Source organism: Anopheles marshallii, chromosome 3, assembly GCF_943734725.1.
Source record: "Anopheles marshallii chromosome 3, idAnoMarsDA_429_01, whole genome shotgun sequence".
Lineage (NCBI taxonomy): Eukaryota > Metazoa > Arthropoda > Insecta > Diptera > Culicidae > Anopheles > Anopheles marshallii.
Genome location: NC_071327.1, coordinates 6,339,969 through 6,364,566, shown reverse-complemented (window position 1 = coordinate 6,364,566; position 24,598 = coordinate 6,339,969). Strand labels below are relative to the sequence as shown.

Here is a 24,598-nt window from a genome sequence, read left to right as displayed (position 1 = left end):
GTTCTCATAACTTTAACCGTCCCATTCAGCAACAAAGCGATTCATTAGCCAAACGCAACAAGGTACAAAAATTATCCCCATGACTATCGTTTGGCGTTGGGGTACAGCAGTACAGCAAACGCAATCACCTTCGAATGGGCGGCCAAATTTTCAAATGCGGTTTCTTGTTTTAATCCCCGTACTCTGTCAGGCAAAGTTCGCATCCCTTCGCATCGATGGCGCGCGATTCGGGGTTTTGCACTTCCCAAGGGCAGATAAACATTGAATTAATTATTTAACTTTCTTCATTAATCAACTTTCGAGATGATTCCTTTCTGCGGGCCAACCGAACAACTAAAGGACAAAGGTTTTGCAACGTGTTTGCAGTAGCGTTAAAGGCGAAACACTAACACCCGTCTCCCGTGCGGCGCCATTGCTGTATGTGTGGTTCCCTGCTAAGGCGAGCTAATGCCTGCGGTAATGATATCGCGACGGTGACATTAAACATTAAGGGATAAGTTTAAGCATTTAAAGTTTGCTAAACACCAGGCAACGAACATGACAAACTACCCTGCGCTGCGAGTGAACTATGCGTATTCATTAGGCTGATTATTAATCTTTGCACAGATTATTAGCTACGTTGGAAGTTTTCCATTTTGTTCTTTTATTTACAGAAGGAAGAATTATAAACAGTTAATGTAGCAATGTTGTAACATAAATCACCAATACTTGAAATAGCTATGCTAAGCTAGAGACTTCAAAAGGGCGGACTTTTTCCTAGTGAAAGCTAGATTTATACAAATAAAAATAGCTAAATAACTGATATCAAAGGGTAATAAACCGATCGTTATTACTTATTATTTTCACATTATTCGGAATGTCTTATTCTATCATTTCCGGAATTTCGACTGTTTGTTCAATAATTATTTCAAACAATATGCTTACTACATTGATTGAAGCTAAACTTATGTAAATTGCATTTATAAATTTTTTTTTTTGTTACTTAAATATAAAAAATTAATTTGGAAATTTGGCAAAAACAGACACATATACTCTTTCTTCAGCTACAAATGAAAGTCCAACAAAACAGAATGATCAACTTAACTCGCCGACATAATGTGCGCTCGTTATCTATTATTCAAACGCCAGGTACGAAATAATGTCCATGCCGACGACGCCATTGTCTCTGTCTCAATTCACATTAGCAATACTGAGGGGGAATTAAATTACAGCCTGAATTATGTGCTCGAAAAGAATGATCGGTACAATCATAATTAGAGCTGGCTTGGTCATGCCATATTCAACCAACGTGTTCCAACCAACCGACGGATGAAAGAATACCTTTCGTTAGGCTAATACCGTAGAATATATTTTCCTGAGCCTCACTCAATTTCTTACCTTGAGTTTTGAAACAATGCCATCTATTTTGAATTGAAATTACAATGCTAAACCTCCCTTCCACAAATGGTTCTTCCCGGCAGCAATTCATTCCCCATTCATTATGGTCGCAAGGCAGCGCGGTCCCCAACATTCTGCAGTCGAACTCTCTTGATCCTCCGGTTTCTGTTTGCTTAACCGACCATCCGAAACCAACCGATATTTACCGATGCCACCATCCTTCCGGAAAAAGTCACGTCCCAGCGCTCGACAGCACGCACAGCACTAATTCGTTCGGCAAGTGACTCGCTGCCGTAGACGCCGATGCAAACGCAACAAGCAAATGGTTTCTGCTGCTCGTTCCGGGTTCGTGACACAACACGGCCGTAACCATTCTTTGCTCGATGCCCCTTTTTGTTTATCTGCAATCGGACGTAAACAATCGTAGCAAATGGTTTAAAAACCTACCGTACGAACAGAGTATGGCCGGTAGAGGCAGTTTTGCTGAGTGCGTTCCATCACCTGGAGCGATGGCGATGGTTGAGAGTCTTTTAAGGATTCTTCTGCTGGAAGGATAAAGCTGTAATGGTGCATTTTAATTACACCCCGGGATGGAAATGCTTCGGCAAACCCCATTTCCACAAAGCTGGCACATTGCTACACTTGTAAGCAGTAAATTAATCATCCACAAGCACACTTCAGCACGGAGAGATTAAACTGGCTCTTGTACACTCGGCAGTGTATTTATGATTCTACACCGTACAACCACAACCGACGAGAGCCCCGGAGAGTACGCTTCTCGAACGCATTAAGTCCCATTGCATTATTGCATTCTCCACTTCTGCATTAGAACATCCATCAAACCAGACAATCAGACTCGAGCAGGATAATCATTTGCGTTGTTCCGTGCCCCTTTCGTCTCATGCTCGCTGTTCTTTTTACCCGCGGTATCAACAAACTTCCGAACATGATACAACAACTGCCTCCAGTACTATTCGCCCTACACCACACACCATCAAAGCGTGGAATGGGGCCCAGACAGCAGAGACAAAACCCATTTGGCATGTCTAATACAATGATGGTTGTGTGGCACAGTCAAGGCAAATCAACAGCGATCGGGTTGTCGCTGGTACAATACGGTAACAAAAACGTACAATGACACGGAATCGCTTTAAGCGTAAAACCAATTCCCATTTTATTACGAGCGAAAGCGAAAGAAGTAAAAACAATACGAACTGAAACCATTCCATTTCGTAAACAAAAGAAATACACCGTTGGTAGTCGAAAAAAGCAGAGTAAACAATCCGATGACTGTTTTCATTCGTAAAAACAATGTTTTCCACTCGTCGAATGAGCGCACCGGAACCGTGATGTGTAGAGTATGACAGAGCCATAAGCAACTTTTTAGTATTGAGAGATGATTTATGATACTATATGATTACACCATAGTAATAATAAACGCAAAGAGTGATATTTATAATAAACAAAATAAAAAAATGCATGACTAAACAATGTTTGTCGTTACTAGTTATGTACTTAATTTGAAAAAAAAACTAACTAAACTCAATAAAATTAATTTTAAATGTTGGAACATCTTCTGTTGTTATACATTTTATTTATTTAAATTTTTATTATAATCATTCTTGGGGCGGTCAGATGGTCAACAGTGAAACAAGTTAAATACCTTTGGAAATAAAATACATATTTTAAGAAATCAGAAACGATTTACCCATGACAACCGAGTCATAGCTTTCAGCCCCATTGTCCCCTACGCAAAATTTCATGCTTCACGTTCGAACGACACCATAATATCTCATGTTGCCTAGTATAACGACAAGAACCATGCTTCATACGCACGCGTGTGACGAACGGGGCTTGTTTACCGAGAGCTTTTGTTTAGCTCGAAATGTTTGTACTTCCACAGATGATTGGTATGACTTTTTCGCTTATCTGAGCCTTTGTTTTCTAATTTCTTTCAAAAACAATGTACAATGAATGTACAAAAAAAATTGCCCTGATGTGGTGTGTGAATCCACCGTGTAAAAAGGTTCTGGGAGCTGTTTGTGGTTCTGCTGTAAATGAATTAGATCAATTTATTATTGTTATTTTCATGTGGGTTTCAACAAGCTCAGTCCAAACGTAATGTTTAAAATTGTTTATAATAAAAACTTTTTACGTTACAGTGAATCACAAATGCTATTATCACATATTTTTAACATTTATTAAACCGAACCTTCATGCATCAACCACACTTTATGAGCACCGTTCAATAATTTAGCTATTCCATCAAACGCTACTACCGCACATAACCGCCCTGCGTAAAGTCCTGCTAGGTTGAGTCATTTCACGTGAAACGTTCAACACAGTGCACAATGTAACATTAAGGAAACGATAACGATAGCCCGTAAAACATACATATTGCATCGTGCATACCGGGCGCCCCACACATCCATCATGGTCAAACACCACATAAACAGGGATTCCCTTGGGGACAATTTCTGAAAATCTCAACTTTATCACCATGTCAAAGGCATATTGTCAATCGTGTCAGGACTGTCGGATGATCTAGGAGTGTTTTATAGATATAATAGACCCGCCCATCCTACGCTCTTCCATCCGGGTTCCCTACCCATACCCCTCAAGGCCCTTTGCCAGCCCTATCCTCTGTTAATTTCAGTCAAAATGTTTATGCAAAGAACGCCATAAAGTACGATAAACACAGTAGTGTGTTCGCTTCGTTACGGATGCACCATTTGAAACTCTCTCGCTTCACCCTGCTATTTTCTTGGACTTTATTAGTCATATATGTTGTTGCCCATCACAATCGCATAGTGCTTGTGTCCTCAATGTTGTTGGTAAGAAAAACGACCGAAGAAGGCAAAGTCGTGACAACCCATCATCATCATAATCATCATCATCCAAGCTCAACCTGCCATCGATCATTGCCGTTGCTTCCGTACGTCTGCATTGGTTGCAGGATTTAAGTAAAATACATCACACGACCATAAACCATAACGAGCATCTGCAAAAGCGAAGAAACAGGACGTAAACTACCACTACCAGAACAACGGCTTAGATCGAGCGAAAGCTTTATGAAACGATTGCCCTCCGAGGCGGAGACGTGCTGTGGAATGTTTTGTCATTCGCTGGGCAAAGTCGGCAAAACTATTCCACTTTTACCGGTATCTAGCAATAAAAGAAAACTCGGACACTGCAACCAAGGCGAACGGGTTTCGTAGGACATTGTCTACCCAGTCCCCGAATCTCCTTTCGCCATCATGGTGGCACTCAGCACCACAGGAAATTATTATTCCTGCGAGAAGCGACGGCGACACGCACACAATCCCACTACTGGTCAGGGTCAGTCAATCGATTCCATCTCCATCTGTCCTTCTGTGACTCTGTACAGTCGTCGTCGTGGTCGACGACGTCGCGGAATTGCCCGCGGCAATCGGAAGAAAAAACTGACCCTGCTGTGACACCGTGATTGAATCGTAAAAGAGAAGCTTATATTGTTTATCGTCGTCGCTCTGCTGCTCGAAGTTTCACGCGTGCTAGGGTACGGTATGCGTTTCCGTGAGAGGTTCAGCTGTCCCAGCGTGTTATTTTCGCTTTATCGTTCCCTGTTAAAGGTATTCTTTGCGTCGCTCATGAAGATATCAACATCTTTTCCCTTGTTCGCTTCCACGCAATACACTACAAACAAGCTATCCTGAATCATCCAGACGAACAGCAAGAATTGATGGGATGCTTATTTTCCTTTGCCCGAGGCCACCAAACAAGCGTGGAGGAACAAACCAACCACAACTGATGAAAAGGTTAACCGAAAGGTCAGGGCGTAGGGAAGTGCGAATTATCCCTGCCGGGCGTATGATGACCAAACGGAAATGATCGATTTCAAGGACTTTTGTCCATATTTTTCGGGTTTCAGCTTAAAAACAATTGCTCGACACTGTAACTCTATTGGGAAAAAAGCTTGATTTATGCTGTGAAAAGACATATTGCTCCAATACTACCCACACGATTATTTATATAAATGTCGTTCTTTTAGATAAAACCAGAAAAGATCAGATTGGTAAATAGTGTGTGTCCATTATGACAACCTTGAACGATTGATAGAATTCGTTTTCTCACCGGTCATGAATAATCAAACGTCAAAATAACTGTTGTACCATTGAAGTACTCTGCCTCCAATGTTTGTCTCACACAAAATTTTCCTTTCAGTAATTATGTGAAACAAAACTTAAATTTGATTGTTCATCGAAAAAAAAATCATCTAATTTAAAAAGCCGGGCATTAATAACTCTCAGTTTACTAACCATTACCCTTACCTGTAAGCAACGCGTTGCGAGATACATAATTTAATGATAATCCTACCCTGCAACCGTTCCGAGGAATTTGTCACAAGTGTTCTGATTTCTTAGATATATCCTCTAGACATATCTCTTCCAGTTTCACACCTTAACATCTTGCCCATCAGTCAAAAGATTTACAACATGAAACAGAACAGCAACAGAAGAACAAACTTTTTCCTGAAGGGATGAAATGATTTGAATAAGAAAAACACAAGCCCATCCAGTTGGTGGTGATTATAACTTTGCCCATGGATTTGCGACACTGAAAGAAGGACAGCAGCATCTTGATAAAGCGTCACGCGTTAAACATCCGAACGTAAGGGAATCATTCAGCAGCAGAAGCCTTGCCGAGTGCGCATTTCTCCCCGAAGGGCGAATACTTTGCAATGGTGTAGGGCAGATAAGAACGCAACGCGACGAGCTTTCTACTTTCATTCTTAATCCTTCCCGGTTAATTCAAAACGATGGATTTTTGCTGCTCTGACGTCGCGTTCCTCTACGTTCCTTGATCGTCAGAAGCTTCCAAGTGCCAACAGTTGCCATTAAGCGTTGATTTTGTTTATTATTGCTGTGGCTTACGCTTTCACTCGTGATTCACTTTCAATTCGCGTCGCGTATCCAAAGCGGTACCGTTTAATAAACGTCATTAATGTTACAATAAGGTGCTTTAACATTCTTTTGATCAAAACAGTGCTTTCTTCCATTTTAATCATTCCCAAACAAAAGAAAAAAAAAACAATCATGTGTCCAATCAACCCGACCCGAGCCATTATCGCCCCCACAAGCTGTCAAATTTTAAGCACGCACCATTCAAATATTAACCGACGCCTTCTTCAAATCATAAATTCTACGACCGTCCAATTAATGTCCAATTTAGATATCTCTCGTAAATCCCACCGAAAACTTGCAGCTCTGCCCTGCCCCGAATAATGATTTTGGGGGCACGGAAAAAGTTTTCCACCTTCCGCATCCGAATCTTTGTCACCCTGTTTGTCACCACTCTGACCCATCGATGACAAACCTCCAGCGTGGTTGGCAGCGTTCTTCTGTGCGCAGCGAAACACCTGATGCTCGTAAAAAGCACCCGTGAGCCCGGTTCTGACGTGAAAAGGGGTGGCTTAAAAGTTTACGTCAATGCGACCACACGCCGTTGGCCTTTTTCTTTTTTTTCGGAGGAGGATTTTTTTTTATTCTCTTTATCCTGTCGGGAACGAAAAAGTTTTTCCAACTTTGGTTGAAAAGCAATACCTGCTCACATCGCCTGAAGGTCCATCAAAATTTCAACACCTTTCCAGCGGGTGCAGCACTCGAAGAATGGCCGATATTTCAATTAACCACTGTTCGGAGGTAAGGATTCAACCGTGAGCTTTATTTAATCGAGAAGTTCCATGTTCCATGATGCTTCATGTAGGGGAGAGCTGGGAAATTTTGATGAAAAATTCTGTTTTGATAGCCTTTCCATTGCATTGAATTTTAATATATTCCCGTGATTTTATGCCGAGACAAGGCAGTATGATAACTAGTTAATGATTTAGAATTTTAATATTAACTGATCATTGCGAATTAAAGATATCGAAAAACAAAAAGTGACAAGCATATGAGTGTGGAAGAAACAAATGCCTATAATTAAAAAAATCTACAAGAATTTCGATCCTGAGTGGTGTTCTGCGATGCACGTCCAGGGAATGACAATGGTCATTGCAGTCGGTAAATTATTTCTAACTGTCTATATGTATAGAAGCTTCATGACAGACTTAATTTAAAGGTACAGAATTCGCTATTCTGAGGAATAAAAATTAAGCTCATTCTCCAAAAATTTTTCATTTCAAAACAACTCATCATTCCCGACTGCCCTCTTGATACTCATACGATCTCGATACGATCTCATACGATCACAAATAGTCAAAAATTCTGATATATAGCTAAGAATTTATGTTGTTCATCAATACTAACTCCTCTATGCCCCACAAAAGAGCTACAGGTTAATAATGTCACCCTCTACGATGGATAGTAATTATCCATTTGCATTTTCATAGAACAGCTAAGAACATCCCCGATCATACAAATTGCATGCTCATGAAAGGTGCGAACTTTTCATCCGGTCCACAGAATTATAAACGTTTATCGAAATGTGTCATTGAACATAAGGAGCTAAAACCCAAGGAAAACATTTGCATTTAAATTTTATTCCTTACCACTCGCAGCAACATCGATGCGAACGAAGATGCCACCCAACATGAGCGTCGATCGCGTAACGAATACCCCGACAGCAAATGAACACGTCCCATGCGCCCGATGAAACAAAATGAGCCCCGTGGCTGCCCTTCACGATGCTGCTGTCCCAACACTCGAATGGCACTTTGGAGTGACATCTCGAACGATACACCGTTGGTCTACAGCTCCCGTTGTTGCCTCGAGCGGCACCAAGGAAAGGAGAACCACTACAGAATCAATTTTGTCCCCACATTATGGGCACCGGGTCGGTGGATGGAGTTGCTGTTCATTTTCATTTTCTCAACAGTAGTAGAACGAACTTCCGCTTCCGTTTGCGCGGTATCGACACTATAGGCGCGTCAGTCGCGCGCAAACCAATCTAAGGTCTTTCAGGTTTTCAGGCATATGCTCTTAAGGGCCGGAGATACACACGTAAGAAAAATATAAAGCTCTCTTCTTTCAAGCGCCGGTATCTGTGTGTGTGTGTGTGCAACAAATGAAAACTTTCATGAATATTGAATCCCCTTTACGAATGTAAGCAGTTTAATTCGAACTTTTGTCCCGCTGTGTTTCCGTTTGCTCCGGCACAGATGGTGGTTTGGGAAGAGAAGAAAAAAAAAACAAATTTGGGGAAAAAAGCCATCACCATCCTCATCATCATCTGGTGGAATTCTACTTTGTTTTATTTCCTCAATACCGGGCGAAAAAGGTCTACTTATTGTTGAAAGCTTTTTCTTCACTGCGGAAAAGGTGGTTTTACGAATTTCTTGCATTTCAATCGACTTCGAGCCACTATCTTTCAGTGCTTGAGCGTGGCTTCTTGGAGTCGATTGCCAATCGAGTCCTTTCACTGTTTCCATTACTTTTAAGCTATACACTTTACGCCCACTTAACACCAAGATCGGCCACGTGGAACCTATTTTTTCCCCTCATGCTGCGTGTGTCACGTGTCCGTGCGCATCCTTAACCGCGCGCTCGGGTTTCGATTCATCCATTCAAACCGAACGTTTTGGAGGAAGCAGAAGGAAATTGATTTCAATACCCGGAAATGGATTTCCACGCGCCAAGTAGCCACGGCGGCTGATACGAATTTGTCTGTATTACTTACCCGAGCAATTTCCTTGCGCGTACAGCAAAAGTTGATAAAGTTGACGTTCACAAAGTCGGCCCCGTAACACACGGTGACCGTTTTCTCCTCGAGCGTATCCTGCGAACCCATGGTCACGATTTGTCGTAGCTTTATATCCTAAGGGAGTCGAGGGAAAGAGAGAACATAAAGGTGAATTAAAATTAATATCTATCATTAATGCACATTACAATGTTTGACAGAACGTACGTTAGAAGCGCAACCTTGGGCCAATAATGTTCACTGAAATGACACACATGGATGACAGATGAGTTGTAATTTTTTGAGCCCTACACAGATGCATTGCGATGCTTGATTTGAACGTTCGCGTACAATCAAATTGTGGCTATTGAAATTACACACAGCCGTATTAATATCATCCCCGGTGGAGACGATGAAGCTTACGGCACGGTTCCGTCCATGCCTGTCATGTCATGTATTCGGCATGTAGCGAAACATAATTTTCAATTTCAAACGAATCATACGATCAAACAACTCGATGCCGAATTATCTTTCGAACGTATTGGACCTGACAGTTTGATGGAGTCATTCGATATCCGAGCATTGGTATTGGTTTTCCTTTTACTTCGGAACTGTATGGCAATGTTGAATTGGTTGTGACGTTCGGTTGAAAACATTCCCATGCAAAACAATATTCCTAGAAGTGTAGCAATGCTGTAACGATTCTTCAGAACTACAACTGAATCAATTTCCCACTATTCTCGAGATGTCAGAATAGTCGAAAGAACTGCCTTCAAATATACTCTCTACGATTTCACTTACATCGCACAAGGGCGACGCAATGTAAACAACTTTGGGACCTCAAACAAGTAACAAACTTTCGCCCAAAATGCAATCGAGGTAAAAGTGCTTCATCAGCGCTTGGAACTGCTTCATTACGGAAACAAGCCACACGTACCCACCCACACCAACCCCAAAAAGAGGGGCAAGTTGGTTTCCCAAGCCTTTTGCAAAGCAAATATTCGAATACTGTCCTGGTAAGAAGTTCGGTACACGAGTCAACAAACGGCTACCCGAAGCAAAGACGCCAAACTCGGGGCAGCTTTCGTCTCACCAGCGCCATAAAGGAAGCTCCTCCCCTCCCCCTTCTTCCCGTGTCACCAATGTAACCAAAGCCGCCCGTTCACTTGCGAAGAGAAGACTGCTCAATATTATATCGGTAACTTGATTTAAGCAACTCAATAAAGCAAACATAAACTCAATACATGGACGCATGCATGCAGGGGTGAAATCTTTCCGCAGGTGCCCTGTCAAAGGGACCTGGCGCATGAGTTATCTGTATTTTGTTTTCGGTGCGTTTTTTTTATCCCCTACCGTCCCCTTCGGTGTTTTTGATATTCTTCAAAGAATCGATGCCTCAATGAAGACATCCAGAACATTGGTTGGTCCTGGTCGTCTCGTAGAGAGGCGGGAAATATTGACAATCGCATCAACAACCCAACTCGGTTTCTCTCACTGTAGAGGTAACGTCTTCATTTCTCGCCGTGTTTTTGATCGATCATTTTCACTTGGAGGGTAGATCTCACGTTACATTACCCGTTCCAGCATTACCACCAGTTCCATGTCGAAGAACGGTCTCTTATTACGGCATCTGATCTAAAGGTGCTACCTGGAAGTTAGATGGTTTCGTGCGTTCGTTCAGTTGCCTCAACGTATCACCGATGGATGCGGGTGTCTCGTGGATTCGGTTTTGCAGAAAAACATCTAAATCTTCAGTAGCGAACACGCTCCATAATGTCCCGCCGTTTTGACCTCCGGGCTCCATTGGCAGTAAATGAAACATGATACAGTAAACGAGGTAGCTTCGCTCGCTGACATCCAAAACGCGATCGCGCGGAAGAACATGATGAACAAGCGCCTCAATAAGTTATTCGCTTTGTATAGCAGCAATGCCCGCAGCAAACACATCCCACCAACCTCCGGTTAGGCAAACGGCAATGAGGAACGCTTCATATGGGGAATGGGAGGAAAATAAATTGAATATATGAAAATGGAAAGTGTGCTGTAGGCATCTTATCTCAGGATGTTTCCCTTTATTCGCACCGAAAAAAAACGATCAAACAGAAGAGTGAGGCCAGAAAGGGACAGCAAACGTGAGAACATCAACAACAACACGAACGCCAACCGAAAAGGAAATCAATTTGCACACAAAAGAATGGAAAATTTCTACACTCTTTTCATCGCGCCCGTACGCCAGGAGCGTCGCGAGTAATGTTGCTTCGGAAATGTATGCCAAACACTGTGGTACTTTGCTTCAAAGGCTGTATCTTGGTTTGCCCAAAATCGTAACAATGTCGGTACACGGTGTTGCTGAAGGCGGAACAAAAAACTTCCCTGCATGGTAAAACGGGTCCTCTTCGCACCCGGTTCCGCAGGAACTCTTTCACAGCTTTTACCGTTGGGTCGATGATTTACGAAGCATTCTGTATTGCTTTCGTGTGTTGTCCCATTTTTCGGTATGGACGATTTACGCCTAGAGTGTCATAAATCAACGGTAGGAAACAATGGTTTGTGTCAACGTGTATTTTTCTCCCAACCCACGTTCAATTCAAAAGTTATTCAATCAATAAACGCAATCATGAGCATGATTAATTTGTGCTTTTCCTCATTAAAATTTCATTAGTAACTATTTTTTATCGTGCTTCTAATAGATATTAATTAGAACTTTTCTATTTAAGCATCATTCCATTTCATGGAAGATTTAATCTATTTTTATGAGGAAACGCTATGGAATTACACTGTGAATATTTTGCGAACTTGTCTTATGCGAATGACGAAACGTACTGCAAGGATTTTTTCCCCAACATATACAACAAGCTACAACAAGCATGAAATATTGCTCAATTCGATATTGCACTTGGTAAACAAACAAGCAAAATTATGACAAATCATCTAACATCATCCCCTTCTAGGGTCCATACTCTTTAAATCCACCAGGCATAATAAATAGCGGGTTACATTAGAGTAAAGAGGTGATAAAAATGGATATCTTTATACTTGCTCTCTTGTCGCAAAGCATGCACATGCCTGAGTTCGGTGAGTTCTTCAGAAAGGGTTATAAGCACATCCCAATATACCAAAGCTCACAATAGACCCGATCTCGAGTCAAATTGGGACGTAAAAGCACATGAAATAATTTAACCTTCTTTACACACTTTACCTACCCTGGCGACCACGGTAGCCATCCGTGCATAAACTAACGCCGGCATACCTTAAGCCCCTATAACAAAAACTCACCACAACCTTATCCTTTTGCATAATCCTCCACATCATCACTAATAGATGCGGAGAAATGCAAGGGAAGAGGAAAAAAGAGAAACAAAGTAAAAAAAAAAACAATCTGATACGAACGCTGAACGAACAGCAGCAACAACCATTTCGACACTGTTTCCTCACACACCATATCTTATCTGGGGCAACAACACCGGGGCCTATCTTTTAAGCTAATCAAAGCTCGGCGAGAAGAATACCACCCGGATTATAGGAGCGAAAATACCTAACACAAATGAAAGGATTTTCGACGCATACAGTAACTTCGGCTTCGGCGAACGAAACCGGCTCAAAACACGTAACTTTTTACGATCGTCCATTCTTGTGGGGGACAGCAAATACCTACACACACACACTCACACACAAACACGCAGTAAGGTCGTTACAGAACATTTGTTTGTAGCCGGGCCTAAGGGGAGGCATGTCCACTACGATATTACTTTTTATCCATCGGTAAGAGGATCTCATGTAGGGAAAATCTCACCCTAGGTGCTGTCCCCACGAGAGATCCCCACGAATTTTCATCTTCATCACAATCATCAGCAAAGGGCTTTTCCACTACAGTGACAACTACGTTTGCATCGTTTAGCTGTTGTAGATGCGTTTGCGAGCGAAGCGGAGAGAGAAAGTGGAGAGATAAAAAGGTGAAAAATTTTCCCGACTTCCCCTCGACAAACGTATGTGAGTGTGGGGGAATGGTGTGAACAGGGATGAGCTTTCCATTTGGCATTTTTCCATCCATTTTCTCTCGGTCCCGTCAAGATTATTGTCGACTACTACTTTCCCTGTTGCTGTTACTTGAGCGCGAGCGCCCAACAACGCGAGGACTCTACGAACAACGTTCACCGTCCTGGACATACCCGGGCCCAGCAAGATAAGGACCGAGCAACAACAATACTTTCACAAATGTTCATCAACACGGTAAACATCCTAAGCTAAAGGTGCGGTTGTAAAAATGGAATATAAAGTACGGTAGTTAAATTTAATTGGATTGGAGCACGGCGATGATGTGCCCACTGTCCACAGGACACCAAACCCAGCCCGGGTTGGTAATGAAGGACATTCCGTGGCAAATGAGAGTGTTTGTAAAATAAGACAAAAAAAAGGCTCACATCAAAAAGGTAACACCAATCCCAACAGGACGCTCTCCTGGAGCAATCTAGCATGATGACGGGATAAGCGGTGAATGATCGCATAATTAATTCGTGCCTATTTAGGCCGACCATCCTACCGAAAAATGAGTGGCTGGCCCATGCCTTACAGCCGCATCACACTCCCGAGACCTATTAAGCAGCGCAGTGAAGCGTTGTAAAGTGGAGTGAAGTACAGCGACAAAAAAAAAACGCACACACACACACACCAACGCTTTTGTCCGTCATTTATGTAACTCCCACCAGGAGCTGAATTCCAGACCGTCATTCCATTGCTTTACCCCGGGATGTCTCCCTTTTCGGAAGAGGAAAATGTCACAGACAACGAAATTTGATTCAGTTAATTAGTTTCCATTTCCGTCTAAACTTATTTCAGCGCTTTTTCGCGATTGTGCTACCCTTTAGACCAAAGTTCCTTTCGGTTCCATACCCCTGAAGGTGTTTTCCATTTCCCAAAAGGTTACGTTCACGTCTACCGATACCATTGATTTCGGGCGAGTGAAATTTATGGCGATCGTAAGAACAAAAATTACCATCACCAAACTCAGCTCACCATCGCATCAGTACGATGGAAAATACCACCTCAACGGCATTAACTTCACTGTAATTTATCATTTTCTATAAATTATTTCCTTGTCTCGCATGAGTAAAGGATATCCCTTCGAAATTTATCGCCAGTTTAGCGAGATAATTGTTAATGTTTCTTGGTGTTTTTTGTTCTTCCTGTTTTTACTCCTCTGGTTTATGTTCATAAAGAATTGACATCGAGAAACAGAACCATATTTTAGAAAAAATATTGTTCTTCGTTTTTGGACCCTTGAAACTTTTAATTATAATATTTGCTCATTCAAAAAGCATTTCTTTTCCTAAAACCAAAACATTTCAAAAAATACCTCATAATCTCTAGTAGAGATCGAGAAATAGTTTCACAATCTTAATTTATCGTCACAACTCCGGGAAAGCTCGTACCATAAAAGCATACCTAGAGCTAATGGAAGTAAAAGCCAAACCGTACCTAAACGCTGTTTCCGCCAATCAATCTCACCAAGGAGCAAAGTAAAAATAATCTACCGACAATCCCCCTCCCCCCAGCAGGGTGCTCACCAAAGGGTCAATCGGGGTTTCCCTTTGGTGGGCAGCGTCCCATAAATAGACGCACGCTTGATCGAACTTACCCTCGGCTTCTTGGCGTACTGCCCGGTCCGAACGTCGCGAATGGTGGCAATGTCCAGCATGTCCATCTCGTGGTTCTGATCCACCCAGTACAGAAAAAAGCCCTTGACATCGACCCGCAGCGTCACCGGTGTACCGTTGCACGAGTCCTACAGAGATAGAAGACGTAAGGAAGAAATAGAAGAAAAAACAAACGTGTCAGTGAAATTCCATCCTTTATCCGGCAGCGGTAAGGGCAAATGGGTTTGTTGCGCGTTCGATTTAGTGAGCAGTGTTGGAAATTTATGTCACGCGGAGCTTTTTCCATCTGCAGTTATTTCTCTCTTTCGCTATCTCTCTCTCACTTTCTCGCACTCTTACGCGTCTAAAAAAAGGTTTGGAACACTTCTCGCCAAGGTTGGGCGCACACTTTACTGCAAAAATTACGACTAAAAGCTTTTCGCAATAACCTCACATTTTAACCTTTTGCCTCGAACTTCCGATGCAGTGGCCAATCCAATTAGGCACTCTGTGCAGGGCATTCCGTTTCGTGGTGGATACTGATTTGACCATTTGCATGCAGAACACGAGTATCACTAGGGTCATCGAGTCTAAGCAGCCGAAGGTCCTTAATACCCTTCGATTGTTTGGGAATCGATTATCTTAATGTGCACAATGATATAAATTGTGCAAGTGTTCTGGACACGAAAGCTAACCCAATTGTCCGGTTTTATTCAATCTTATAGATGCAAACCCGATTAGCACCTTCATGTCAAAAAGGCCAATGTTATGATAATGACCCATTTCAATTTCTATAGCAGAAATCCACCATTAAAATATACATAAATATAAATAAACTCGCTATTCAAATCAGAAATGTTTTCACTTCTCTTTCAACGATTGAATCACCGCTTTCACAACGCAACAATACACAACACACCAGGAATTCTCCTTGGTGTTATCGATCCTTCACTGATATAGCAAAACTTCGAAAACTGCTCAACCACGGTTCATTTGGCGTTGCGTGGATCCAAAAACCGTATCCATCCGGTACGGCCACCATATTCCGGACGACTTCCGGCTACAGGAAATGACCAGCAGAACGGGTAGGAGACACGACCTCGATGAAACCACTGCCAGGGCGGAGTGTTTTTGGGTGGTTGCTTCCCATCGTAATCGACAGCTTCTTGGACGGTAATAGATGGCTAAGAATTCCACATTCCCGTACCGAGAAGGGCGACGCCGCAACCTTGCGCTGGTGATTATGTTGACTTCCGGTGCGAGGGATTAGACAAGTTGCACCAAACCTTCGGAGCAACATTAACGCGACGCGCAAAGCCACTGATTGATGCCCACATTTTTAGCTCGATACATTATGCAAGAGCAGGAAAAGGGTTTCAGTTATGGTTTCGCGCATTTGGACGTGACCAATAACAATCCCTTGTGAATATGTTGAAGGCTACGAACGAGCTATCATGAGTCATCATTTAAGGATGTATTTGGAAAGAGTGAACTACGTGGAACAAACTAACAAGCAAAAGCTACATAGTTTCAACTTTTGTATTATTTACAAAATATTTATACAATCAACATATCAACAAACTGGTATATCCCATGTCATCAATGGTATTCGATTCCACGGAAAAGGTTTCGCTCAGATCAAAAGTCATTCGACCACCTATCTAGCTATTTGTATCTGCTACAGCAAAATGGCAAAAAAAGCCAAGCTAAATGGCAATCGTATTCGGAAAAACAGAAGGTAGAGAGTTGCTGGACAACTGCCGCAGTTTAAAGCTAGATATCGCCACAAACATTGATAAAACCCCCAGCAGCAGTCTCCTAAACCACACAGACATACAATGTCCTGGAAGCGAAACAAATTCACCTGATGCGCTACACGAATAGTGCGGAAAAGCGAGTCCACGATACGTTGTATTTCAATGTATTCCCAGGTGAAACGTTTTCATTCGCTGTTCCCACCCTCAACATTCCGGAGTGATTGTGCTATACATAGTTGCTCCTTTTTTGATCGGAACTCCTCGAACTGTAGCTCTTCCCCGTGGCGCATCTTTGAGCTTTCTTTTTACGATTGAGAAGGTTGTAAAAATGCACACATGTTGATTTACGATCCCCGGGACGGTACCGGGGGTGCTAAGGCTTTCGATATGTTCGGTGTGTGGAAAATTGCTGTGATACCGCACATCGGAGGCAAGCGATCCTGCGGGTATCGTGCAGGGGTCTGACATCGGTTGTACACACGGGGGAGGCAAACATATCCCATGGTGCTAAAGCAGCTTTTCCGCTTAAAGGCAGAAGCGTCGATGGATTCTATTAAACATTTGGATGATGTTGCATGCAGCGAACAATGCAATTTTCCTTGTAACCGTTTTTCAGGCTGTTGATGCATTATATAAAGCGATTTGAAGTAAATATTTATAGAGCGATGTTTGAATAAATATTAACTGCTTTTTATTCTTACCATTATCGACAAACAAGTAAACGAATTAATATAAAGTTGTGAAGCTTATAAATAACTAAACGACAAGACTATTTTGCTTCCTACATTACAGAACTTTCAATGCTTCTTTTACAGAGATTTTACACAAGGGCCTGAATGTTATAAAATCCAGCCAAGTTGTGCATGCCAAATTTACAACAGATCGCCTGAAAACAAGAAATCCGGATCGTTTTTCTCGTTGAGTCCCATCGGTATTGCCCTAAAATACAATATCACTCTCCCTCCAACCACACTTCATTGTCTCCAGTGACTTTGACGTAATTTCCGTACATTAAACTTAAGCTTACAATACAGACCTAGCTGCAAGTAATCCATCGAAGCAACTTTTTAGTGCAAAACCAGCTTTTACCGATATCACACTGGTAAATGGTGTTCCATGTCTAACCCCGGTGCCAGTAAACAATAGCCTATGTCGAACCCGAAGCTATGCAATAATGCCTTCCATAAACCAACGTATTCTTGCAGGCTCATGATAAGATATTGCTTTTCTAGCAAAACAGGGAAGCAGGGTTTTCATTTAACTTGGCATTAAAACACTCTCACCGTGCCCGAAACGAAAGCAAGACTCTTGGAGCTACTCTATGGCGTACATCGATGCATTCCTTTGGACGAGGAGAGAGTAGCTGTTACTGCCCTGACGCAAAATGAGCTGCCGGTAGAACAATGCCTGCAGTCACGTCCTTCGCTGTATCCCGATCGCTTCACTCCGTACATTTTTAACCACCCACCGAACGATAAAGAAAAATAATTCCTCTACAAATGCTTCGTAACTGATTTCAAAGTAATTTGTTCCCGGCAGTACCTTCATGCAGGGAGGCAGATGTTTGCCGGCAAGATAAATTCATAACCTCTCCTTAACTAACAAAATCCTACGGTTGTGTGCGATACGGAATAATAACCGGACTGATAAATGGAATTTTTGCTACTGTCAGAACGATTTCCTTCGGATTGTTTCCTAGAACTCGAATAGGAAACTACAATCCTTCCACATGCACCTACGCAAAACCGCTTCACCTATTTGGTGCGAGGCATTGTGAGGCTTTCCTGTGATCGATTTCTTACGCTCTACTTGCCCATTTTCTTTGCCCGACGGCAGTACCAAAGTAATTTAATGCAATTTATGAGGATTAATGATGGGGTGAGAAAAGAGCAAACCGGAATACGTTTTCTTACAAGTACCGAACGTATACATGATCAAGCATCTAGTTTGTTGGGGAATGAGACCAATTGATTACGAATTATGAACATAGAAGCGTAACACGATTGAATCAATCGCTTGTCATTATTCTTAACGATTGTCTTTCATACACGTTGGGCATTGGGAAAATTGAGGAAAATTTGTTTCCGACTTTTGCGATTTCGGCCAAAACATAAATCCCACGTAGCTTTGCTATCTCACCGAAAAGTTCATGCTCAATTGTCATCGATCAATCATTGGGCATTAAACATGAACTGATGACGATTATTATCTCCTCGTTCGTTCTCTTCACAGGTAAACACAGGTATAATAAACGGCAAATGATAAATTGATATTGAAGCATCAACTTCTTCAGCCAGAATGGAACTGATTGTCTTTGAAGATAGATTATCACAGAGCCACGTGGGAAAACAATTGACCAGTATTTATTTTAAGCAAAACAAACAAACAAACAAAAATAACAAAACCATGCTCCAGCAAAGCCATTTGCTCGCATTAGATGACAAATGGGAAGCGAAGATTAGCCAGATCTGAATTAAGAGCACGAAGGACGCATCCATTTCTCCAGCACCCGGTTCGTCGTGTGTTGCTATGGACCTGAAACTTTACAAACATTCTGGCTGGGGCCGGCCACCAAACCCGGTGGCTCCCGGGGGCAGCGACCGTTGTTTGAAAACTTGTTTAAAATAAACAGACACAGCACCGAGCGGGAAAGTAATTGCCAACGCTGAGGCGAACCGGTCTGCCTGCGCCCAGCAGCATCACTGTCAGCTTCACGGGGTTTTGATGCGCAACATTCCACGGCAAATATTTCGACGGAGTAGTTAGTTGTTGGCGATGTCTCATCGTACTTCATGGGGTGGAGCAGTTAACATAGGATACACGCGCGACCGGGACGCAACAGCGGTGGCTGTTGAAGATGTTTGTTGCTTCTTTGCAAACAATTACCATGAGAGAAGCGTGTCGTGTGCATTGTCCAGAAGCGAAGAAGCTACCTAGGGAGCTAGCCTTTTTTTCATGCCGAGATACTGTCAAGGCCAGCGGTTATCTTCCGTTTAAGAAACTCATTTGAAATTCCATTTGACAAATTCATTACAAGACAGCGAACGGTAATTTTATGCGGCAAATTCTTGTCGGAAGCTGCTCTTCAAACACTGTCGAGAATGTATCTCATATCTAAGTTGTTTTGCATACTTCACATTTTAGACAGAAGTGTAAGCTTGTTATTGCTTACATAGCGCTAACTAAGTTATGCCTAGAAAAAGGACGTCCAGAACTAAATCCACACGCAAATGGTGACGACAGCAACAAGGCGGAGCACTGCTGTTTATATTTCCATTCTCACCATTCGGATTAGTTTGTTATGGTACAGTTTTGAAGATGGAATGATAATCACAATAGGTTTTGTCATGTTTCGATGGGCTACAGTGGTTTGAAAGCCTCTATAAGCGAACGGATCACCTTCCTAATGAACGGATTATCTGATATGTCTTTCCTTGCTGTGTCTGACATGACTCTACCCTGATCTCCATTCTGACACTCCTACCACTATTCCGATGTTTATTGAACGGAGCAAGACAAACTTTTGCATGCTCATTCTAGTGGTTACCAGCAGCTTATCCTTCAGCCATTCTTCGAACACCAACTAATGGACCCTTTTTCATCAAAAGTGTGTCTGGTTTGGAAGGATCATTTCCTTTCTCTCCTCGCCATGTTAAACATTCATAACGAGCTAACGAGCTGGAAGGCACAGACAGCTGGCTTCCCTTTGGATGTAATTTTTTAATCCACTCAATCAAATCGTACTTCTAACCAACGGAACAGCTCATTAACCAAATTTCTTTCACAATACATTTCACCTATCAATATGCTCGACTGGTTTTTTTTACTTACGAAACACGTTCATACTTCCTGGATATAGTTAACGTTCCAGTTGGTGAATGTATAACATTTTCCAACCGAGCATAATAAAGAATCACAGATGGACACCGGATCGGTAAATCGGCAGCGCAGCATTGCTTCCGGCGAACACACATCAATCACATTTATGATGCAAATAAAGCAAACGATGCGTGTGCGACAAGCAGAATGGGAAGATATCATTCGCATTTATCGCAAACCGACCCCCTCCCAGGTCAGTCGAACGGGGAGTGGAAAAACCGTTTTACCCCACTCGCGGCACAAATGGGAATGGGAGGCAAAAATTGTTAATTAACCCAAAGATTCGATCACGCTCCATCTGCCACAATGTGTGCACACATTCGCTTTTGATGCCGGCAAGTGCACAACCCCGTACCGCACCTCTGCACTCACACACTCACTGGTGCCAGTTATTGCCAATTGATTGATTTTATCGTGCCACTCTTCAATCGGCACAAAACCCCGGAACGCCTGAGAGAGCAGCGATCTGCGAGCGCTTCAGCGCTTCCACCTCCACCAAAAGCGAGACTTGTTCGTGGAAGATGCTGATGGATGAACTTTTCCTGCCATCACCACACGTAAACTGCCTAACTCGAATGCTATGATCCGGGGGTTCGCCGGGACCGCCGGACGAGGCGAGGATCGGACGAGAAGAAAATATCTTCACGCGCTTAAGCTGCTGCAGTCGGGCCGATGAAAGGCTAGATGTGCGGCTAATTGATTCAATTATCTCCATGGTGAAAGGATTTCAGAATTGTTCGCCATTGGAGGGCTTCCCCGGGCCCGAGGGTATCAAAAGCTAATTGTTAGAAATGGACACCAGTGATGTTGGTGTCATGTTGGACTGACACATGGGGCAATGTCGTATACACCGTATGACACATAGCGGCGTGTCGAATAGAGTTTCTTCCTTCAGCAAGTTTTCTCACAATTGCATATTTTGCTAGAAAACATTATGTGTGAGTGTGTCCTTCAATTATCTTTTCAGAGGAAAATATTGCTCATATTGTGCGTCAATCAAACGTCCAATCTATCAAAACATGTCAGATTACCTTTCGTAAAAACACTTATATCTGAAAGCACAATGCATTAAAGATTAGGTTTTTTTATTGCGAAACAAACCCATAAAACTCCCCGAGCATTTTAAAAGCTTTTGCTCCGTTAAGAATGGAAACAAAAACTTGAAAGAATATACCCAATATACACCACCTCTGAACCACTACTGAGATGCATTGGTCGTAAAACCTGTTATGACTAGCCATCCAAATTCCAATTAACTATGCAAGGATATAATGGATGTGGCATTAACCGTACCCCCTTAAAAAGTATGTTGCTTTTGAATGTTTGCCATTTTCTTTTAGAGTTTTAAAACCTACCAGGAGAAAGCAGCTCATGCTCCAAAATGTACACCGGTACGGTACAGTTCTGCTAATGGTCTGTACCGCATGTATTCTGTCAGTCGTTCAACATTACTCCATCACGCCCAACACTCTCAGGACAGTTTACTGGAGTATCAGTACACCAAAAGTCCTGAAGTTTCTACAAGGACAAGTTTTCAGTACATGAATAAGAACGGACAAAACTGAAGAAAAAATAACTCTTCCACCAGTGTTCATCTCACAGCGCCACACCCATTTTAAGCCCGTTTACCCATTCGACCGTGTGTAGCATGTAAAATCCCTACCACCGTCGCCTGCACGTGACGCATTCCTCCCCGTTCAGGCCTGCAGCCCCCAAAAGGGCGCCGGAAGGAATTTAAAATTTATGAAATTTCACCACCGTTACAGCAACAAGCATTTTCGGCATCGGGCATCGTTCCATCCGAAAGGCACAGCCTTCAACACTGAGCTCCACCTATCGCACGTGGTGTTAACGTGTCATAGGCATACGAGCTCAGCTTGCGGGTAACGTTAACCATGATTATGATCCATTATGGAGCAGCTGGAAGAGTGCTCTGGAGACGGTAAGCGACGTTTGATACCTTCGACATAGCATCCAAAGGGGCGAAGGGACAGAAGAAGTAACGCTTCAACGCCAAAGTAAAAGCGCTTAATTGAATCCGGTACCTTCGCCGGAGGTTCTTCGAACAACTTCAACCACTCACGGTTCAAGTGGCAAAAGCACAGATATGCCGAAACAAATTAATTATCCCTTTAATTGGAAAGATTGGTTCGGGCCCGCAAGGGCATCTGTGTGGTTCGCAATGGTTTTGTGTTTATGTGTGCGCGTAAGAAAAGTTCGCGCTTTGGTTCATCCCCTTAAAGGGTGCTTTGCTAGTGCACGATAGGAGGTTAAGCATTTTCAGCAGTCATCATCAGTAACCGGGCATAATTTTCAAAATGTTTAATAATGTCACAAAGTACTATCTGCAATGGGTCGGTAAATGGTTGCATCTTCATTAGCGCCTACATGTAGGCAAATCGTTTTACAAAAGGTAATTTACTTCCAGCACCAATCAGGACAGATATTGTTGCAAAAGCTGATGAAACACCTTCGCAAAAGTCTCTCTACTCGTTACGAGCAAATGCTGCAAAGCACACGCAGTAAAAACTGTCTTGCAATTCCATTCCCAGAAGTGGCACATAAACATTATCGCACGAAAGCTTCGGGAAAACCTCAGTTCTTGGGAAAACATTCAGAAAAAAAGCACTCGCACTCATTGCCCAAGGCAGCACCATTGACACGGGCGGTAGCAGACGACGAGTAGGCATGAACATGACACTTTTTCTCATTAACATCGCTCCAAGTAACATTCCTGCTAAATCTTTCGACCATAAAAGTAAACATACCGAACCGGCAGCATGTAGTAGACGCGAACGGCAATGCTATCCTGACCCCCACAGTACACAAGAAGCCGTGTTCGGTGCTAAGCAGCCAACTTTATCGTATGTATGTCTTTCATTTCCAGCGACTTAACGATCTGTGTGTTTCGGGCAGCAAACAAACCATCAAGACACCCAAACTCCATCCAAAGGCTGTTTTTCCACGCTCTCGTCCTTCACTCAAACCATGGCCCACCCGACCCAGTGGTTCCGAAGGCAACGGAAAATAATTAGCAGTCATCAAACTGGGCTTCGTCAAATATTGACCGACCAGACGTCGTCTAGTGATCGCCCTTAAAGGAGGTCGGAGAAAACGCTCCGAGCGGAAATAGAAAAAGGGCGGGAAAAATTTGCAATGAAAAAGAAGCGAAACTGAGAGAGGTGGAACAATTTCAATTTTCCCACTCTGTTTCTCTTCAACGGATGGATGCCACCAGACGCAATGGAGGTGCACGAATCGACTTCCTACCACAACAAAAAAAAAAGTCCCAGTATCATTTGGTCAGCGAAATGGTGAAACATTAGAAACATTGGGCGCACAATGCTGAACCGCTAAATGAAATTCCAGTCGATGCTGGTATAGCCATGGAAGTGAACAGGCTATCATTTATTTGGCTGCTTTTAGTATCACCATTGGAAACCCCCCAGAGACCCGAACCGAACACGTTTGGGAAATTTGTTGGCGTTGTTTACGATTACGGGTGTAGCACGGACGAAACTCCCGATCGTTTCCGATGGGCCAAAAATAAGGCGTGGAGTGAGTGGACCTGCACGATAAAGTTGTTTATTTTACACCGCAACATAGCACGTGCTGTAAAATAAAAATGTGTTCTTCACTGGTAAAATTCGCTGACACAAAGCAAACCATCCATGCTGCATGTGGAAATTTCCACCAGGAAATCCGAACGTACAGGCTATTTCCACCAATGTCAGTGCAAAACCCCAGAAAAGAACAGCAGAACATAAATTAAACCATGTGTTCACAGTTTGAATGTCCAGAATCAATAGAGCAAGCTTAAAGGGTGTTATTTTTCGAAACTATTCGTGCGAAAGAAGAACGAAAGAAATGCAGTTCATAAAGGACGTATTTCAGTGAAGCTCATTAAAGAAGCATTCAACAATGTGAAAAATTGCAATTCTTTCAACAGAAAGTCGATTACAAACCAGAACTTTACCAACTTTACTTCGAGGATGGTAATTTTTTAGAGATCTGAAGATATCTGAAGAAAAAACTGTCAAGGCATTAGAGATAAATGTTTCAAAACTCCAATGATTTTGACCTTTGAAATGATGACGTCACTCTAAAGCAGTATGAGTCGTAAGGCCCCTTGGAGGGCTTGGACATGTCAGGCAATAATCGCCAGACAATCCCAAATTAGCTGCCAATCTCTAGCTAATGTGATAATTTGGCAAGAATTTTTTTCTACTATTAATGCTTCTTTTCATTTTTGTCTGCTAAATATTGAAGGAAAGCAACTAACGTGAAACAAATAGA

General features: G+C 42.5%; 1 protein-coding gene across 1 annotated transcript in view; it reads right to left on the bottom strand.

Moving 5' to 3' along the window:
* Positions 1–24,598, bottom strand: part of LOC128711950 (1-phosphatidylinositol 4,5-bisphosphate phosphodiesterase classes I and II) — a 63,525-nt gene that overhangs the window by 22,176 nt on the left and 16,751 nt on the right. Inside the window, exons 2-3 of the mRNA XM_053806841.1 lie at positions 14,669–14,815; positions 9,034–9,171 (exon numbers count right to left, since the gene is read on the bottom strand). Coding sequence (XP_053662816.1) covers positions 9,034–9,171; positions 14,669–14,815 — 285 coding nt within the window. The remainder of the gene's footprint in view (positions 1–9,033; positions 9,172–14,668; positions 14,816–24,598) is intronic.